Source organism: Mya arenaria, chromosome 11, assembly GCF_026914265.1.
Source record: "Mya arenaria isolate MELC-2E11 chromosome 11, ASM2691426v1".
Classification (NCBI taxonomy): Eukaryota; Metazoa; Mollusca; class Bivalvia; order Myida; family Myidae; genus Mya; species Mya arenaria.
The window spans coordinates 6,142,954-6,159,919 of NC_069132.1; the positions used below are offsets into that span (position 1 = coordinate 6,142,954).

The 16,966-nt window shown below is 34.2% G+C and overlaps 1 protein-coding gene across 11 annotated transcripts in view; it reads right to left on the reverse strand.

Moving 5' to 3' along the window:
- The window catches only part of LOC128207925 (ankycorbin-like), a 42,646-nt gene that overhangs the window by 15,234 nt on the left and 10,446 nt on the right, over positions 1-16,966 (reverse strand). For 8 of the 11 annotated variants that reach the window (XM_052911125.1, XM_052911121.1, XM_052911124.1 and 5 more), the window contains exons 3-11: positions 12,709-12,928; positions 12,100-12,355; positions 10,504-10,740; positions 10,183-10,257; positions 9,295-9,490; positions 7,496-7,629; positions 6,026-6,192; positions 5,426-5,440; positions 1,993-3,205 (exon numbers count right to left, since the gene is read on the reverse strand). In XM_052911125.1, the coding sequence (XP_052767085.1) occupies positions 1,993-3,205; positions 5,426-5,440; positions 6,026-6,192; positions 7,496-7,629; positions 9,295-9,490; positions 10,183-10,257; positions 10,504-10,740; positions 12,100-12,355; positions 12,709-12,928 (2,513 nt within the window). Of the gene's footprint in view, positions 1-1,992; positions 3,206-5,425; positions 5,441-6,025; positions 6,193-7,495; positions 7,630-9,294; positions 9,491-10,182; positions 10,258-10,503; positions 10,741-12,099; positions 12,356-12,708; positions 12,929-15,593; positions 15,681-16,438; positions 16,617-16,966 lie in introns of those variants that run through there. The other 3 variants (XM_052911128.1, XM_052911129.1, XM_052911120.1) reach the window with 3 other exon arrangements.

Consider the following 16,966-nt stretch of genomic DNA (forward strand, 5'->3'; position numbering starts at 1 on the left):
TGTCTAGCCTTTTATGAGTTATCGTCCGGAAACCGTTTTCTATTTTTAGTAACAGTGACCTTGACCTTGGCCCCACCAGCCCCAATATCGAACTTGACCTATATCTTCTGATGTTACACCTGTGTACCAAACTGTATCTTCTGATGTTACACCTGTGTACCAAAAATTGTTCAAATCTGTCTAGCCTTTCATGAGTTATCGTCCGGAAACCGTTTTTCTATTTTTAGTAACAGTGACCTTGACCTTGGCCCCACCAGCCCCAATATCGAACTTGACCTGTATCTTCTGATGTTACACCTGTGTACCAAAAATTGTTCAAATCTGTCTAGCCTTTCATGAGTTATCTTATGGAAACCGTTTTTCTATTTTTAGTAACAGTGACCTTGATTGGCCCCACCAGCCCCAATATTGAACTTGACCTGTATCTTCTGATGTTACACCTGTGTACCAAAAATTGTTCAAATTTGTCAAGCCTTTCATGAGTTATCTTCCGGAAACCGTTTTTCTATTTTTAGTGACAGTGACCTTGACCTTGGCCCCACCAGCCCCAATATCGAACTTGACCTGTATCTTCTGATGTTACACCTGTGTACCAAATATTTTTCAAATCTGTCTAGCCTTTCATGAGTTATCGTCCGGTAACTTTGAAAACCGACAGACCGACCGACCAACCGACAGACAGACCGACCGACCGACAAGCTCACTCCTATATACCCCCTCAAACTTCGTTTGTGGGGGTATAATAAATATACTACGTAACAGGCTCTCAAATATTCCATACTCCCATGGAAACGTAGAATGGGAGCTCCTATGACAGAATAGTAGGAAAAGGTAGGAGTTTTTGCAACAAAATCAAACATGTAATGAGAATGATCCCTGAACGACAGTTTCTAGTTTATAGCCATGAGGCCATAGATCTCAGATAGGCAAAGTTTCAATAAACTAATATGTCTGCTGCTTCAGACACACAAAGAAATTTGTGGACAAAATTACAAATACTGATAAAAACTGATCTTAAATTAGCATTTTTCACAATAAAGTAGGAATATAGGTTGAAACCAGAAGAAAAAAGTTGGCCTTTTCAAATCATAGGAAAAAAGCAGGAAAAGTAGTAAAAGTAGGAGTGCTGCAGTGAGACTGAGGTTACCCAATTCTATCATGATTTGTACAAAACGAAATATATCTAATATGAAACAGAGAAATATATTTTTCAAAACCATACTTGTTATCATACTCCTAAGACTGAAATCTGAACTATATGATTATGTTGTTGGCAAGAAGTTTTTAGTATATCATAACAGACCATCAGTGGGGACGTATACAGCTTCTCAATATTCAATAATCACACACACAAAATGAAAAGCCATGAATAAATTTCTTTTAAGACTCTCACAAACAATTACCATAAGCACAAACAACTATCAACCAAAGGAATATTAAATAAGTTGTACTTTTTTAACTAACCTCTTAAAATCATGGCATTTCTGTTTATTCATTTATGTCTTAGCAATATTTGCAGTAATGCAACTACGGATAAAGTCATTGATTAGATACGAATACTGAAAAAGAAGCATTTATTTGAATGAAAATTCTTGTTCCCATAAGTTACGTCCAATTAAAAAGCTTGGACATATAAAAACATCACATCAAATCAATTGTGATATATGAAGGTACCAATTTATACAAACAAGTCAAATTATGTAGCTCATACAAATCTTCAGCTTGATTGACAAGACATCTTTAATTTGATATAATATTAATAATTTCTTAGTAGATACCCGTGCCTGTGTCCATCATCAGAGGCTCCGCCTTGAACCTCAGACCCCTTTCGATGGTAGATGTACAATTATTCCAGCAGACCATCTTGCCCTTATTTATTTATAATATATTTAAAACTTTAAACCTTTACAAACTCACATTTTCAAAATTATTTTTTTCTTTACGACCAAACAGAAATAAAGGCTTAAGTTAAAACCAACACCCCATCCTTACCATTGAGGTATCCGTCCCAGTTGGCATAGTTCCGCAGATCCATCTCCTCCTCCTCCCCCATGAGGCCCTTGCGGTAATTATCCATCATTTTGCTGAACATCACAATATCATGCATTGGTCCAGTGTGAATCTGGGCTCTCTTTAATTGCTGCATGCCGCGTGAGGTGCTGCGTTTAGTCTGATAACTCATCACACTTCTTCTGACTGAGTCAATGTATGGCTTACCACTAGATTTTATTGAATGTATTGTATGTCGCGACTTTGACCTTGAATGATCAGTCTCATTACCACTATCTTCATACTCCTTATGACTAAATCCAACCTTACTCCTCCTACCATCCCGTTGTCCCTCCCGTGTGGATGTTCTTGGCAGTGTTTCACTTCCAGTTGGAATGATCTCCTCTGATTTCGGATCTATTCTGTCCAAGGAGATGTATTTCCCCTCATCTGACTTCCTCTGTTTGGAAGCCGAACCCCCCATTCTAATAGGAGAAGTCACAGAATCCCACTCCTCTGTGTCCGCATCTCTGATTGGTGAATCCTCAGACCTTAATGACACACGGGATGTCCTTATGCCATCTTCCCTGTCCAACACGGAGTCAGCATTTGGTTTTTTAGGAAGCACTCTAGCTTTAGTCCTTTCATCATCCCTGTTTATATCAGCTGGTGACTTGGCAGGACTCCTTCCCCTAGACCCACTTCTACTTCTGTCCCTCCTAACTGAGGCACTTCTCTTTCTGTCTGGTGATGCACTTTTCTCTCTTTTTCTCTCAGGAGATGCACTTTTTTTTCTAGGTTTCTCTTCTACTTTGTCACCTCCCTCGTTTTGATCTACTACAACAAGTTCTGTTATTTCTTTACCAATATTTTCCTTATCTTCCTCTCTACTTACAACAACATCAGAATCTTTCTTTTCATCACTTTTTTCCTTCTTACTTTTGTTATCTCCTTTAACCTTTTTCTTTTCCTTCTTTGCTGGTGTTTTTTTTACTGGAGTTTTACTTGGACTCTTCTTGTTGTTTTTCTCCTCTACCTTTTCTTCCTCAATCACAGGCTCAACTTTCGACTGTTTGCGGGACCGTGCAGACTTTGACTGTCGTTTTTCCACATTTGAGAGATCGGCATACGGAAGAGCGCCCTTTGATCGCAGGTACTCAGCAGCCTCTTTGTATTCTTTGATCACAGCAATGTCATAAGGTGTGAACTCCTTGCCCTGGAAAATATAAACAAGGTACTTTAGAAAGCGATCCTTCAGCTCTTATATCAGATATTCAGGATCCACAGAAGTGATATTGTCAAGAGAAGAAGATTTTTCTCACAGATATATGTTCCTTAAGAGTTCAAATCATACATTTTTGTTTGCATACAAAAATTAGAATTGCAAATTTCTGTTTTACTCAAACAAAGTGACTTAAAGAGAATCTTGTTTTTCTTTTTGCGATAAAGAAATCACTGAAAAATGAGTTGTGTATTAAGTCCCTATCAAGATCACTTTACAAAAGTTGTTCATATCAATCAATAGTTATCATTAATATTTCACAAGGGCTTGTTCTAATTTTGAAAATATAATGTTACTAAGACTCAGATAGATCTGAGAGATGATTATGATGAAAATTCTAAGAAAAAAAGAGCAGCAATCTCTAAATACAATTTTTTATTATCAAAAGGAGCGATACAAATAAAAAACCTCAACAACTTGCAATATTAATTATTAATACAAAATGCCCTGCTTCAATAGCTGAAAAGTTACAGACGTTTTCTAAACAGTGAAAGTCTTACTATTTTGTAGCATTCAATCTTAAAGCAAGGAATTCCCATCCTGGTTTTATTGCATAATAATAAGTACAATTATGTTTCATGTATAAGTTTACTATACATTGTTTACGTTCACATTTTTCAATTAAAATACTGGAGCGATAAATTTGAATTCAAAACATGAAGCCTATAGAATATATATTTCATTAATAACAAATGTATCTTTTTGTCAATAAACAAAAATAAAGGACTCATCAATGTTTAAAATATTTGATTAAGTTTTTGTTTAAAAAAAGTTATCACCTTTGAAATCAATCCACAAATATATATAGGAAACCAAACACTTATTCAAGATTTAAAGTTCATGTATACAGTACCGGTACTCGCATCTTAAAACTATAACATAACCAATAGACAATGTAAAGAACTTGAGGAGATTAAAGCAACTTGAACATAGACTTACAGAATATGGAACAATCTTTGTATTTTTAATATCTTAAAATTTTGTTTAAAAGGATAACAATTTAATCCTATTTCAAAACATCTCATTCTACAGCTTACTTTTATTCAATACATGAACATTCATTAGCACTCTTGCTAGACTTTTTAATATACTTATAAGAACTGCTATTTGTAATATTTCTGCCTCTTCTGTAATTAACTTTTAAACTGTTTTGGATGAACAAATGGTACGAGTATTATAACCCATATCTATCTTATTCTTCAATCTGATTTTTATTGCTCATACTGCTTTAAGGCACCATAATGCCATGATACTAGTTTACAATAAAGTATCAAATTACAATACTACAAATACTCCAGCGTTGGCAGGAGGAAGGAAATATTTAAACAATAAGACCCACTATGTGTCCAAGTGACGACAAAGACTGATCATGTCCTTAAAACCTTCTGATTAAACACTGTATGAATAGAAGAAACCACAAGTACAAATTCAAAGCCATTAGCACTAGTCTATTAGAAGCAAATCTCTGAGTAAATATTGCTACCACATTTGTATTATGAAGTTATGGCGACATGTATTTGATTAAAAAATGTGTTCCTTTAAGAGTTCAAAAACAAAAATCACATTCAACACATGTCAAATGTACTTATCAAATGTACTGAAAAAACTTTCCTAGCAGTTTTATAAACTGACATTCAAATGAGCTTACCTACTAGAATGAAGTCCATACAAAGGCAGAAAGCAATGCAATATAACAACCACTTTAATAAGACTTCACCATAGTCTATATTTAAATGCTAAAAAGTAAGATCTTCTCAAAGAATTTTCAAAGTTGATAGTATCGATATAGAGACGTAAGTAGGGCTCATGGTTAATTCTCTCCCTCGGTTTTGAAAGGGTGTCTAAAATTTAATAGGAGCAGACAAAGAAATAAACTCTCTTTAAAGGACAATATTTTGGTAAGTTATTTGGCTTGATATAATAGCATTTGAAAGTGGTACAATAAGTTAAAGTACATTTTGTATTTGTATGTCCAAAGAAATGAAAAGAGCGCTCATAATATTAATTTGTATCCACTTGACAGCGAAAGCCTGAATGATAAGAACACATGGATGCTGGTCATTTGATTGTAAAATGCATATATATGTTAAGCTGTTAGAAATAAACAACATGATTATAATGTCTATGAAGTTAGAAGCCAGCGTCAACACTTACTCCTGATCCTTTCACCTAAATGAATTTTTATACGGTTGAAAAATAGTTAAACAAGAGTCAAGAAAAACAACAATTACTGCTAAAAACATAGATTGAACCAGTAAAACTGAAACAATTCACTTCTAATGGTCTTAAAATAAGTAATTTTGCCAATCTTGGAAAATAATGACAATAACATTCTATGCAAGGTGTAGAAATGATGTCATGCAAATCTTACAAACAAAGAGTCTTGGGAAAAGTCTGGGTCCAATCTTCATTTACATTTTGAATCTGAATTTTAAACTCAGAATTGCAAACCTTAGTTATAATGGTAAAGCTATTGATTTAAACATATATATATATTAACAGTCGAAGTACACATTAAATACAATTTAAATAGTGTACAGCATTGGTGATGAAACTGCTGCTTTAACTACAGTTATTATTACTGACAAGTTATATACACCTTGTACAGCATAATTATGTAACACAGATTTATAAGTAAACATGCTAAGTTTTCAATCATATAAAAAATGCTTTTTTATGTCTGATTCTAACATTTGGATTCAAGATGTAAAAGAATCTAAGCAGGCCCTATGTTAACAGAAGTCAGGAACTTACAGCGTGCTTCATGAGTGCGTTCTTGTCACAGTCCTGGTTAATGAGAAGCTTGCAGAGCGGGAGATTGTTGGTGGCGGCAGCGATGTGTAACAACGTTTTGCCTAGATTGTTTGTAACATTCACTGCATCTTTATCATTCTTCTGTCGCAACAAGAACTTGACCACCTCTGAAATGAATAAATATCACATTTCATACTATATAATTGGCAAATTACTTGTATTTAAAAGAAGTGGTCGTATTTTCTTCAGCTATGAAAACAACAACTTCTACAGTACTTTTTTGCAATTGTAATTAACTAATAATCTATAGTAAAAGGGATGATTTTGGTCTATATTTAAGCAGTATATTGTATATTACTAGTATTTTGTACCAAATTGGAAGGACATGCATGATACTGTTTAAAAACAATCATGAAATCTTATATGAACTTTTCAACAAAAGGTCTTATTGCGGATTAATTTGTCAAGAATAAATTCCTGCCTTATATACTATTGACAATTTTAATACCTCAGAGCTACAAAGACTATATCTTTAACTCCTCACTGTAGTTATATAACTGATAAGAATTGTCTCTGGTTGGTTGCAAGACCTGTACTATTCATGTCTGCCAAGTGTCTTAGTTGGAAGTCAAAAACGTTTTCAGTGGTTTTGATACAAAGGGGAGCAACTACTCCTGTGAACAAGAGCTGCAACTATAAGTGATGAATGCCCCAGAAGTGGAACTCAAGTGTGATTCAAAGGTCTTTAATAAAGGGATAAATATCAAATGTGTGGATAAAGAAAGGAATGTTTATGAACAAGGGGAAAAATACAAAAACTCTTAATTACTTTGCATTGATGTTTTAAAACACCACATGATACCCATGCATGGTCACTGTAATATGACCTTGATCTTAAGAGTTAGGGACACTGGTCATGCATGCTATACATCATCTTGATATGTCAAATACATGTGGCAAGTTATTTTAAATTCTGTCCATAAAAGAGAAAGTAACAGCCCTGACATAACCACCTATACTCTTTGTCCTTATCTGCAGCATTCCATAATAAACAAACACTAAGTGTGACCTTGAACTTAGAGGTAGGAACACATCATCTTTGTATGTTAAACACATGTGGCAATTTATTTTAAAATATGTCCATACAAGAGAAATTTACAGCCCGGGCATGACCTCCTATACTCTGTCCTTATAATTTATGCAACATGCCTTGGTAAAGAATCTCTAATTGTGACCTTGACCTTAGAGGTAGGGACACAGGTGGTGCACACAACTCGTTGTCTTGGTATGTTGAGCACACGTGGTTAGTGTTTTTTTTTTAAATCTGTCCAAAAGTTACAGTCCGAACACAAATTGAGCAGGAAGCACTGCAGAAAGGACAGTGTGATTTTGATATGCCCACTTTAAGGACACTGCATCATAATGGAAACAGACATCAATATCATCACCAAACATATGCAAAACCCTTACCAATGTGTCCTTTGAGAGCAGCCTCATGTACAGGGTAGTCTCCCTTCTTGTTCTGGTGCCAGAGGTCAGACTTCTCCTTCTCCAGTAGTTTCACTGTGTCTGCACAACCCTTGATGGCAGCACAGTGGACAGGGCTGAAACATAATGTGGAAAACATTCAAATTGGATAACATTACACAACAGAATGACTTGACCCCTCTTTCGTGGTTGGCTTGTTCTTTTTCTGGTAGTTTCACTGTGTCTGTACACACATGACTGCACAATACGTGCTGCAGTATTAGTAACTAAGATTACAATGCACAGAATGTCTTTTGGTGCCATGTAAGCTTATACTCTCCACAGAAGTTCCCCCATGTTGACTGTGCATCAAAAGTGGCTGGAAAATAGTGATCCAAATTCTGTTGTGGTAAAAGTTACCATTCTTTGACATTGTTCTTCTGTATCACTTCCTTGATGTCCACATAAGAAGATTAATAAATTTAAAATATATATATTAAAATATGAAGTGAAAATTAACTTAAATGGAAACTAGAGCTGTCACAGGAATACTAGTAATAGTAATATTAATGTGTCCTGAATGGACACAAGAATGAATTTCCATCACATTTTCATTTTGTAAAAAAGTTTGAAAGGGGCCATAACTCCATCAAACATTGGTGGATTGTAACCAAAGTCAAACCTGTATTTTATAGTGTTTAACCCACCAACCAAAACTTTTTTTTAAATCCATTGTACCTGTCATAGTTACTGTGGTCTTGCAAACACCTTTTGCTAATGATAACAATATACGTTAATGATAATCATGTTCCACTGTATGTCATCTTTTTCTACCGTGATTCCTTTTAAAACAAAGAATTATTCTAATAAAAAGGAAATTAAATTGCCAACAAATCGCTAATTGCTAATTGCTTTAACCTGATGTAATCATCCCTTATATTACTATCATGACCATAGCAACAACACTGTAACTAATTCATCAAAAATATACTTCCTGTAAATCCAATAACAAGAATCTGAAACGATTTTTTCTTAACTTATGATGAAAAAACCTAATCTTACCTCAAACCTTTAGCCACTCTTGTCTCATTTAAAAACTGGATACAATATGAAAGATCAACAAACCTTATGCCTAATTTGTAAACAGAATAACAATAAAATGGAAGACTGAGTGTTGACAATAATATTGTTGAACTACAGCAATTGTATTTTTATTGCCAATTCAACAATGGGTCAACATAAACTGACCATAACACTTGTCAAATTGATCTGTTGATTTTGAGACATATCAATTGCTAAATGTGTTTTCAAATCACTGATTACACAAGCTTTATTCTGGGTTAATAAGTAGAAAAGGATTATATGGCTTTTGCATAAGAATATCAAAACTATTTCATTTTTCATTAGAAGGTATCAAAACATTTTACATGAAAACTAAAATACTTTTAACATAATCCAAGTGTATTTGTATGCCGATGTGACGACTCCATATTTAGGGTTCAACAACATACATGTACCATTATTATGATTATTACAAATAATATCACTATATAAATCATCTTAATTAGCCCATCTGTATTGTTTCTTTGCTGTGGCCAACCCATATTAACACAAAATGCCATGACTCACATCTTTCCACCTTGAATAGGCAAACAGATTTTATAGCATTTACTAAAGCTCTTCATTATTGTCTAAGTATTGAAGCACTGCAGAAATTCAGTGTCAGGCCAATGCTTTCTTAAATGAGGGCTTATTCAAAACGAGTAAAATGGTAAAAATGTCTTGATTTTGAATGCACTCACTTCCTGCCTCTCTCATCAATGTGGTTGACATCCGCCTTGGCTGCGATGAGGGCCTTGGTACACTGCAGGTTGCCGAGAGTGATGGCATAGAACAGGGGCGTGCACTTGTTGCTATCCTCCAGATTAACATCCGCACCTGCCTTACGCAGGACCTCAATACACTGGTGGTGTCCACGGCTGGCTGCACAGTGAAGGGCTGGGGAAACATGAACATAGCACATTTATATTTCCACGCCCTAACAGGAATCTTGGCTTGATACATTGGTGGTTCCCTCTATCAGCTCAGTGCAGGGTTGAGTAAGGGAGTAGGATATGGATCATTTATGTGCGTATATTCAATTTCATCAGTGAGATGTACTAACAAAGACTACTTAGAATATCTAAATTATTAAACACATTTTGATGAAGTCCTAAAACGAGTCTAAAAGAGTTATGTTTGTTACTTTGATGCCTTATTTAGAACTTTCTATAACTCTACATAGTACATTAACAATTCAAATATGGATCATCCCATGCTGTATCACTTGCTTTACAAGGGAAGAAACTACATTTAGAATACTGCCCCTGAATCAAACTAGAAGTGTGCTTAATGCTTCAGCAGCTTTGTGTTGACTATTGATACTTGAAATTGATACTAAAGAAGTAACTAATACTATACAATTACCTAGGAATTCGTTCTTCCCAATATTTTGGCTTGCAACGGCAAAGGGGTCGCAAGCATATTTGCTTCCTTCCCCCCCTCCCCCCCCCTTTTTTTTTGTGGCCTAAAAATCATTTTAACTTTCCTACACACCTGCAATATTTTATTTATTCTGATGTCAGCTTGTTAATTCTGATGTCAGCTTGTTAATTATGATTGCAAGTTTTAAAGTTTAAAACAGGGTATACCTGTAAGTTGGTCTCTGTCCCGGGAGTTTATATCAGCACCAGCCTTCAGAAGAAGCTTGCAAGACTCAGCATTTCCTGACAATAAAATACATGAACTACTGTCATTTACATTCATGGATCATACAATGAGCCTGTGATGTGAGGATGAAATATGCCTGGTTTCCATCATAATAATTTTCCTTGAAATGGCATATTTCTGTACATTAAAATAATGATAACCCTAAGCTTTCATAACTTATGAATGTGCGTTCAATTGATTAAACTGTCACTCTTATCTTATCTTGTTTTATTAAACTTCGTGCTAACTTTACAAAAACCTACCTGAGCAGGCAGCCCATAGCAAGGGTTGCCTTTCCGCATCATCCACGACATCCAGAGCCACCTTACAGGCAATCAGCTTCTTGAGTACTTTCTCTGATATCCGAGAATCAGAGTTTCCCGAGTTGCTGGGGTTCATCTGTGCCGCATAGTGAATTGGGTAGGCATGATGGTGATCCGCAGAGGATAGATCCGCGCCATGCTGCACTAGGATGTCCAGAACCTTCAACTGACCACAGACTGGGAACAGAGGTTGAAACTTGTGTATGAAATTGAATCTTAGCACTTTAAAGTTTCAGTAAGATACTAATTTTGTTACTTATAGCATTGAATAATACTCATTGTGCTTTTTTCTAGATTCTTTTCTTACACTAGGTTTCTTTCATGCCTTTTTGGTTCAGGCCAGTTTCAAGCGGTTTTAAAGTTGTGACACCATTAATAAAATATTTAAAACAATCTTAAAATATTAAAAACAATCTAGATGGAATAATTCACCAGGTTTTTAATTTGATTCCTAGATAATCTACAGTGTGTACAGTTATGACAAAAGAAAAAAGAGGTAATACTGTGGTGGATTAGCCACAAAGCTCAGTTTAGAGAACAAGAGCGGGCTATCCAATGCTAATGCTTGTACTATACGTCAGACCTGATTTCTGAAAGCATAAATATATGTCTTTAAAATAGGGATGCAAACGAATGGCAAAATTGATATTCGAATATTCGGTAATTCTTTCGATAAAAATTACAATAGTCGGGGCAATTTGACCCTATATGTCGTAGCGGCGGACTCCGATTTTCCCCAAATAAGCCTTTGAAATTCGCAATTTCAGGAAGAAAAACAACAATACATTAGAAACAGACAAACAACAAAATCGAATAATTTGTTACAATGTAAAATTAGATGGATTCCTAATCAAATAGCGTTTTGCGCCAACGGATGGTCTTTCGGTAGGACAAGCAGCCTCGTTCTGAGATTGACCTCTAAATTGACTAAATATAACTATCGAAAACCCAAACCAACTCGGGAACTAGTAAAATAATAAAACGAAAACATATCTGGATTTGACTCATCCAGTGTTCAACAATAAAGGAAATATTTCCTAAAACGCTATACATTTCAACATTGTATTGAAACATGGAAAACAATTTAAAGCACATATATGATAAACAACATTAATGTAGCACATGGCATTCATATCATCACGGCGATTTTAGCTATGTTGCAAAGTTTAATTTGCAGCCAAGACAGAAAATTGGTGTTAAAGCCGATTCCTAGTCAGTTATTGTAAAAGTAGGGGGACTTTTTACAGTACCCGACGATATGTCCCTAAATGACATATGACACATGTTTAGTGTATTGTCATCACATTCGCACCTCTGGCATTAGGGGCCATCATTGTAAAAACAAAACAAACGAACTTTATGAACAACAACAGTGTTGTAGGCAAAAGGTTTGTTATTCTCTTTATTGAGAATTAGTATCATTACTCTATTTTTCCGAATATTTGAATACCGATTTTGACATTCAAATACCAAACGTTTGATCGAATATTCGAATATTCGTTTGCATACCTACTTTAAAAAGACATAGTTCCCTACCTGCTGCCCAGTGAGTAAGCAGGTGCCCCTCGTTGTCTGTCACTTGAAGATTAGCCTTTCTGTCCAGCAGCAGTGTCATCAGCTTATCATTCCCTACGAGCACTGCAAGGGTGAGCACAGTGTACCCCTGTTCATCCTTTTCCTCAAGCACGGAGGGGTCCTTATCTAGAAGCATCTCGGCACACTGCGTCTCCAGGTTGTCTGCACAGTGGTGCAGGGCAGTCTTCCCGGAGTGGTCCTTTGTGCACACCGATGTCTGTATATAGGTTTGAAATCACACATTGCACTGTACCATACCACTGTTAGAAAATGGTCAAATTGGGATTCAAGTCAAGTTAGTGTTAGAGTATTTTTGTTCGTAATTAACCTGACATTTTTTCACGCTAACAACAACAAAGATCCTATCTAGATAACATTTCCGACAGCAATTCTTCAGTCTCTTGTATTTATTTTTTTAAATGACTATCTGAGTTGTTACAATGTGTGAACTATCCCTTTTATCGACAAAATGTTACATGGATGTGGTGTATTGTTCGCTTAACAACATATATTGAAATACGAGGTGGGACTTTTATATATATTATTCAGACTGCTTCTTATGATGCCTACCCCTTCCTCCAGCAGATGTTTGACCTGCTCAGCATTCCCGTTCTTACACGCCACTATCAGTGGTGTCTGACCATCATCGTCCGTCTTCTCCATAATCTCTGGTGGAAAGTGTGGGCACTGGCTTATCACCTTGTGAAAGTAGCGCACGTCCGACGTCTCACACAGGAGGTAGAGTATAGATCGACCCTCACAATCAAGAGTTGTTAAGTTAGGCTTGTATCTGTATAACAAAAACAAAAATGTGGGCACAGGCTGGTCAACTTGTGAAAGCAGTGCGTCCCTGATGTTCCACCTACAAGGTAAGGTATACATCAACCATCGCAAATTACTGCTGTCAGGCACTGTAAAATGTCACAAGGAGGGTGCAATTGGAAAGTTAAAGGACTGATCGATCTTCTTTTGAAGGAAGCAAGTGCAAGACTGACATCTAGCAGAGTAGGTTGTGAATAAATAAATCAGCCCTTGTATTAAACAAGGTATTTTGGGTCATGTATCTCAAAATCTAGACATCATCATCTATGGACCAATTGTTTTTGATAATTAACTAAAACAAGAGTTGTCCCTGTTATATGTGCCTGTTGAAAACAATCAAGAAAATAAAAGTTAAAAAAGTCAAGTGCATTAATTTGTTTTAGGTTCATATGGAAACTTACATCACATAATTGTGTGATGGCCTTGACCAACAGTTACGGTGTGAAGTCTATTGAATGATCATTACCGGTATTTGAGATCTGGGTTAAGACACTAAGTTGCCCTTAAAACTTCAACCAAACTTTCTTAGTTGATTAAAGGTAATAAATTGTGTTTAGGATAATATGGAGTTATGTAACCTTCTTGTGTTATGGCCATGAACAATTATGCACTGAATTGAATGAAGGGTTTAGAAGTTATAAGTAAAAATCACAACTTGCCCTTAAACTTACTCCAACTCTCTCAGTTGATCAAGGGCTATAATTTGTATTAAGGATAATATGGAGTTATATTACCTTATTGTGTGCTGGCCTTGGACAACAATGTCAAGTATGAATTCCATTGAATTAATGGTACTGGAGTTATAAGTGAAATGCCAAGTTACCCTCAAACTTTAACCAAAGTTGATCAACTAATAATTTGAATTAAGCATAGCATGGAGTTATGTTACTTAATTGAATGATGGCCATCAACAATTGCGTGAAGAATAAGGTAAATTGAATGAAGGGTATAGAAGTTAGTAGTATAATTTCAAACATGCCCTAAAACCCTGAGCAGCTGTGTGAAGTATGAAGTGAAATGAATGTACAGCAATGGAGTTATAAGTGAAAATGCATACTTGCCCTAAAACTTTAAACAACGCAGATGCTGACTCTGGGGCAAGTACTAAAGCATCCTTATTCTTAAAAAAAAAGAAGAAAAAATCTGATGTTTTTACCATGAAATTATTATATAGTTATACAAATAGATCCTTAAGCTCTTAGTAATTAAATTTTAAGTTGTAGAATATATAGATTCATATTTATTGAATTCTGAATAAATTGCTTTATTGATCAAACTCAATATGACAGAGAATGTATTATTCAAAGGACATTTGAGAAATTATTTATGAAAGCTTCATAAAAAGTTCACATCATTGTGTTAACAGTTAATGAACTGATTGTCTTGTTTACAATTTCAATGAATAAAAGACATATCAAATTACAACATCAATAAAATATCTGCATTAAATTTCACTTAAAATACTTCACTCAATTTAACCCTTTACAAATTAAACAAATATTTTCGCTCAACAATAAGCTTTTTTGTTTCATTCTTACTTCAGGTTATGTACAAAAGTTGTCATAACAAAAAAAACTACCATTATTGGGACTAGGGCATAAATAATAGATAAGATAATATTAAATTATTCATTAAAAAGCATGTCCAAAACTATGATAAAAGTACATGTATGCGTTTTAAAGTAATTCCTAATGCCACACCATTTTTTGTTCAACGGATTTTGGCAGCAAAAAACTGGAGCAAGTGCTTGCAATGATATAAAAGAACATGTTTTTCATTTCATTCTAAAAGAGGAACAGGCAAAGGGGAAATCATTTAAGTCTAACATAATTAAAATTTATATTGATAATACTAGTTGATTAAAACATGATTCATTGTGTAAGTTCTAGAAAATCCCTGACTTATAAAATTTATATAACCGTTTCACTATTTCAAAGTTGTTAGACATAGTGTAACACCTTAATGCAATTCCTTTTCAGAGACAGCTTCACAAGAAAGTGTTGTCTGGCATGTTTTTATTTTTTGGGGTGAATAATAGGAGCAGTCGCAAAAAAAATAATAATAAAAAGTGAAATAATAAGTATGGTAAAGCACATAGCACATTTCCTCTGGTCTGATTTGTCCATACATACAAAATACACTGAAAACATACAAAAGATACTAAATATAATCTATTAAATGCTTATTTAATTTCAGTTGACAAATAACAGTACAGAAAAGAAAGGCATGCCATAGTTTTGACTTCATAAAAATTAAAACTGTCACACCGTTCAATTAACATGACTTTTTCTGAATTTTGCTAGAAAATGAATCCATTTAACTAAACATCAAAATCAGTTGAACATTTAACAAAATGTATGGTTTCAACTGGAAATACATGAATGTTTTTGGACATATTAGAATTAAATGAGCTTTAAACTAAATACGGTATCTCTAGAAAGACTTAAGTACAAATGTATTTAGAAATTCCTTAATTAAAGAATAACACATTCCCATATTGCTATATGCAAAACATGTTTTAAATATGATTGTAAAATAGTTACTAATAACACTATTAATCAAATGACATATACAGTCCAATACTCCAACAACTTCCTTAGCTTTACTGGAACAGAGCACTCATTTTTACTCACCAAATCCAAAAAAACAGTTTCACAAGTAACTTAGATTATGGTTTTGTTATTAATTAGATTATTTTTGTCACATTAAAACAATGGAATAAACACTGTTATCTATATATCAAGTCTACTTACAGTAAAACTTGTAGGTATAAACAATCAGTCCTTTTATAATAATATAGATTTTTGAAATATTATACTCTATATTTTCACTTGGAAAGGATATCACATGTTAGAAAATGTAACTTTACCCTCCACAGAAATATCAAACCTTGGTAACTATTTGAAATTCATAAAAAACAAGCACATGAACTAATTAACTATTCCAACTCTTTACAATGGAAGTAGAAATTTAATCCAACTAATCAAGTGAAACTTAATTATGTGCATTTTGAATTGAATGACCTCTAGTGAAAGGCAACTCTTTTAATTTGAATTCTAACGTCTAGCATAGTTTTAAATCAATCTAAATGTAAGACCGCTTTAACTTGGATTATATTTTCGTTTTAATAGTTTAATCTAAAATTTTCCTCTTCTTCAAATGGTTCATAAAATTAATGCAATAAAAGTCAAAATATGTTCAGAATATATTTTTATAATTAATTGGGACTCATGATTTGCAACCAAAATGATGGACAGGCTGGGCTGATAATGCTTCAAGTCCTTGCTTAGAAAAAATCAACGTTTAGCTCAATCACTGAAGAAATAAGTTTATTATTATTTAAGTTAAGGAAAAACAATATTAAAGGGAACCTTTTGACCCAGACACCTGTGCCAGCTCCCTAAAATATGGCAGAGCAATCATATAATTTTGTATACGTTTCACCAAGGCCAAATACTTGGCAGGACTAAAAACTTACCTTTCATTTTTAAAATCCTGGTATTCTTCACTGTGTTCATTTTATTTAAGTTTCTTCTATCTATGTTTCATTTGAATGCACATCTTTATATTTTAATGAAAAATAATGTCCAGTTTTCCTTGCCTTTAAGCATAATTCATTTAATGAAAAAATTCAAATTTGAACAACACTAATATGAATGCCACATCAGGAATGCTCTATGTCTGATTTAAAAATCATGTTCAATGAAAAAAACATTCATTTTCAAAAGTTATTGATAGTGAAATTTTATATGCTCTTTTATATGGTCTTAAATATCAACCACAAAAGACATTGTGTTTTGTATAACTAGCATAGGCACACAACTGTAAATCTTTGAATTCTATACCTATTAATCCCGAAACATGAAGACCGACTTTTCCTATTTCAAGAATCAATACAATTCTTTGCTCAACCTATGTCATGAAGAAAATTTTATTTCATAAATGAAAATACATGTTAAATATGCTACAAGTATACATGTGTTTTTTACTAAAACAATGATCTGTA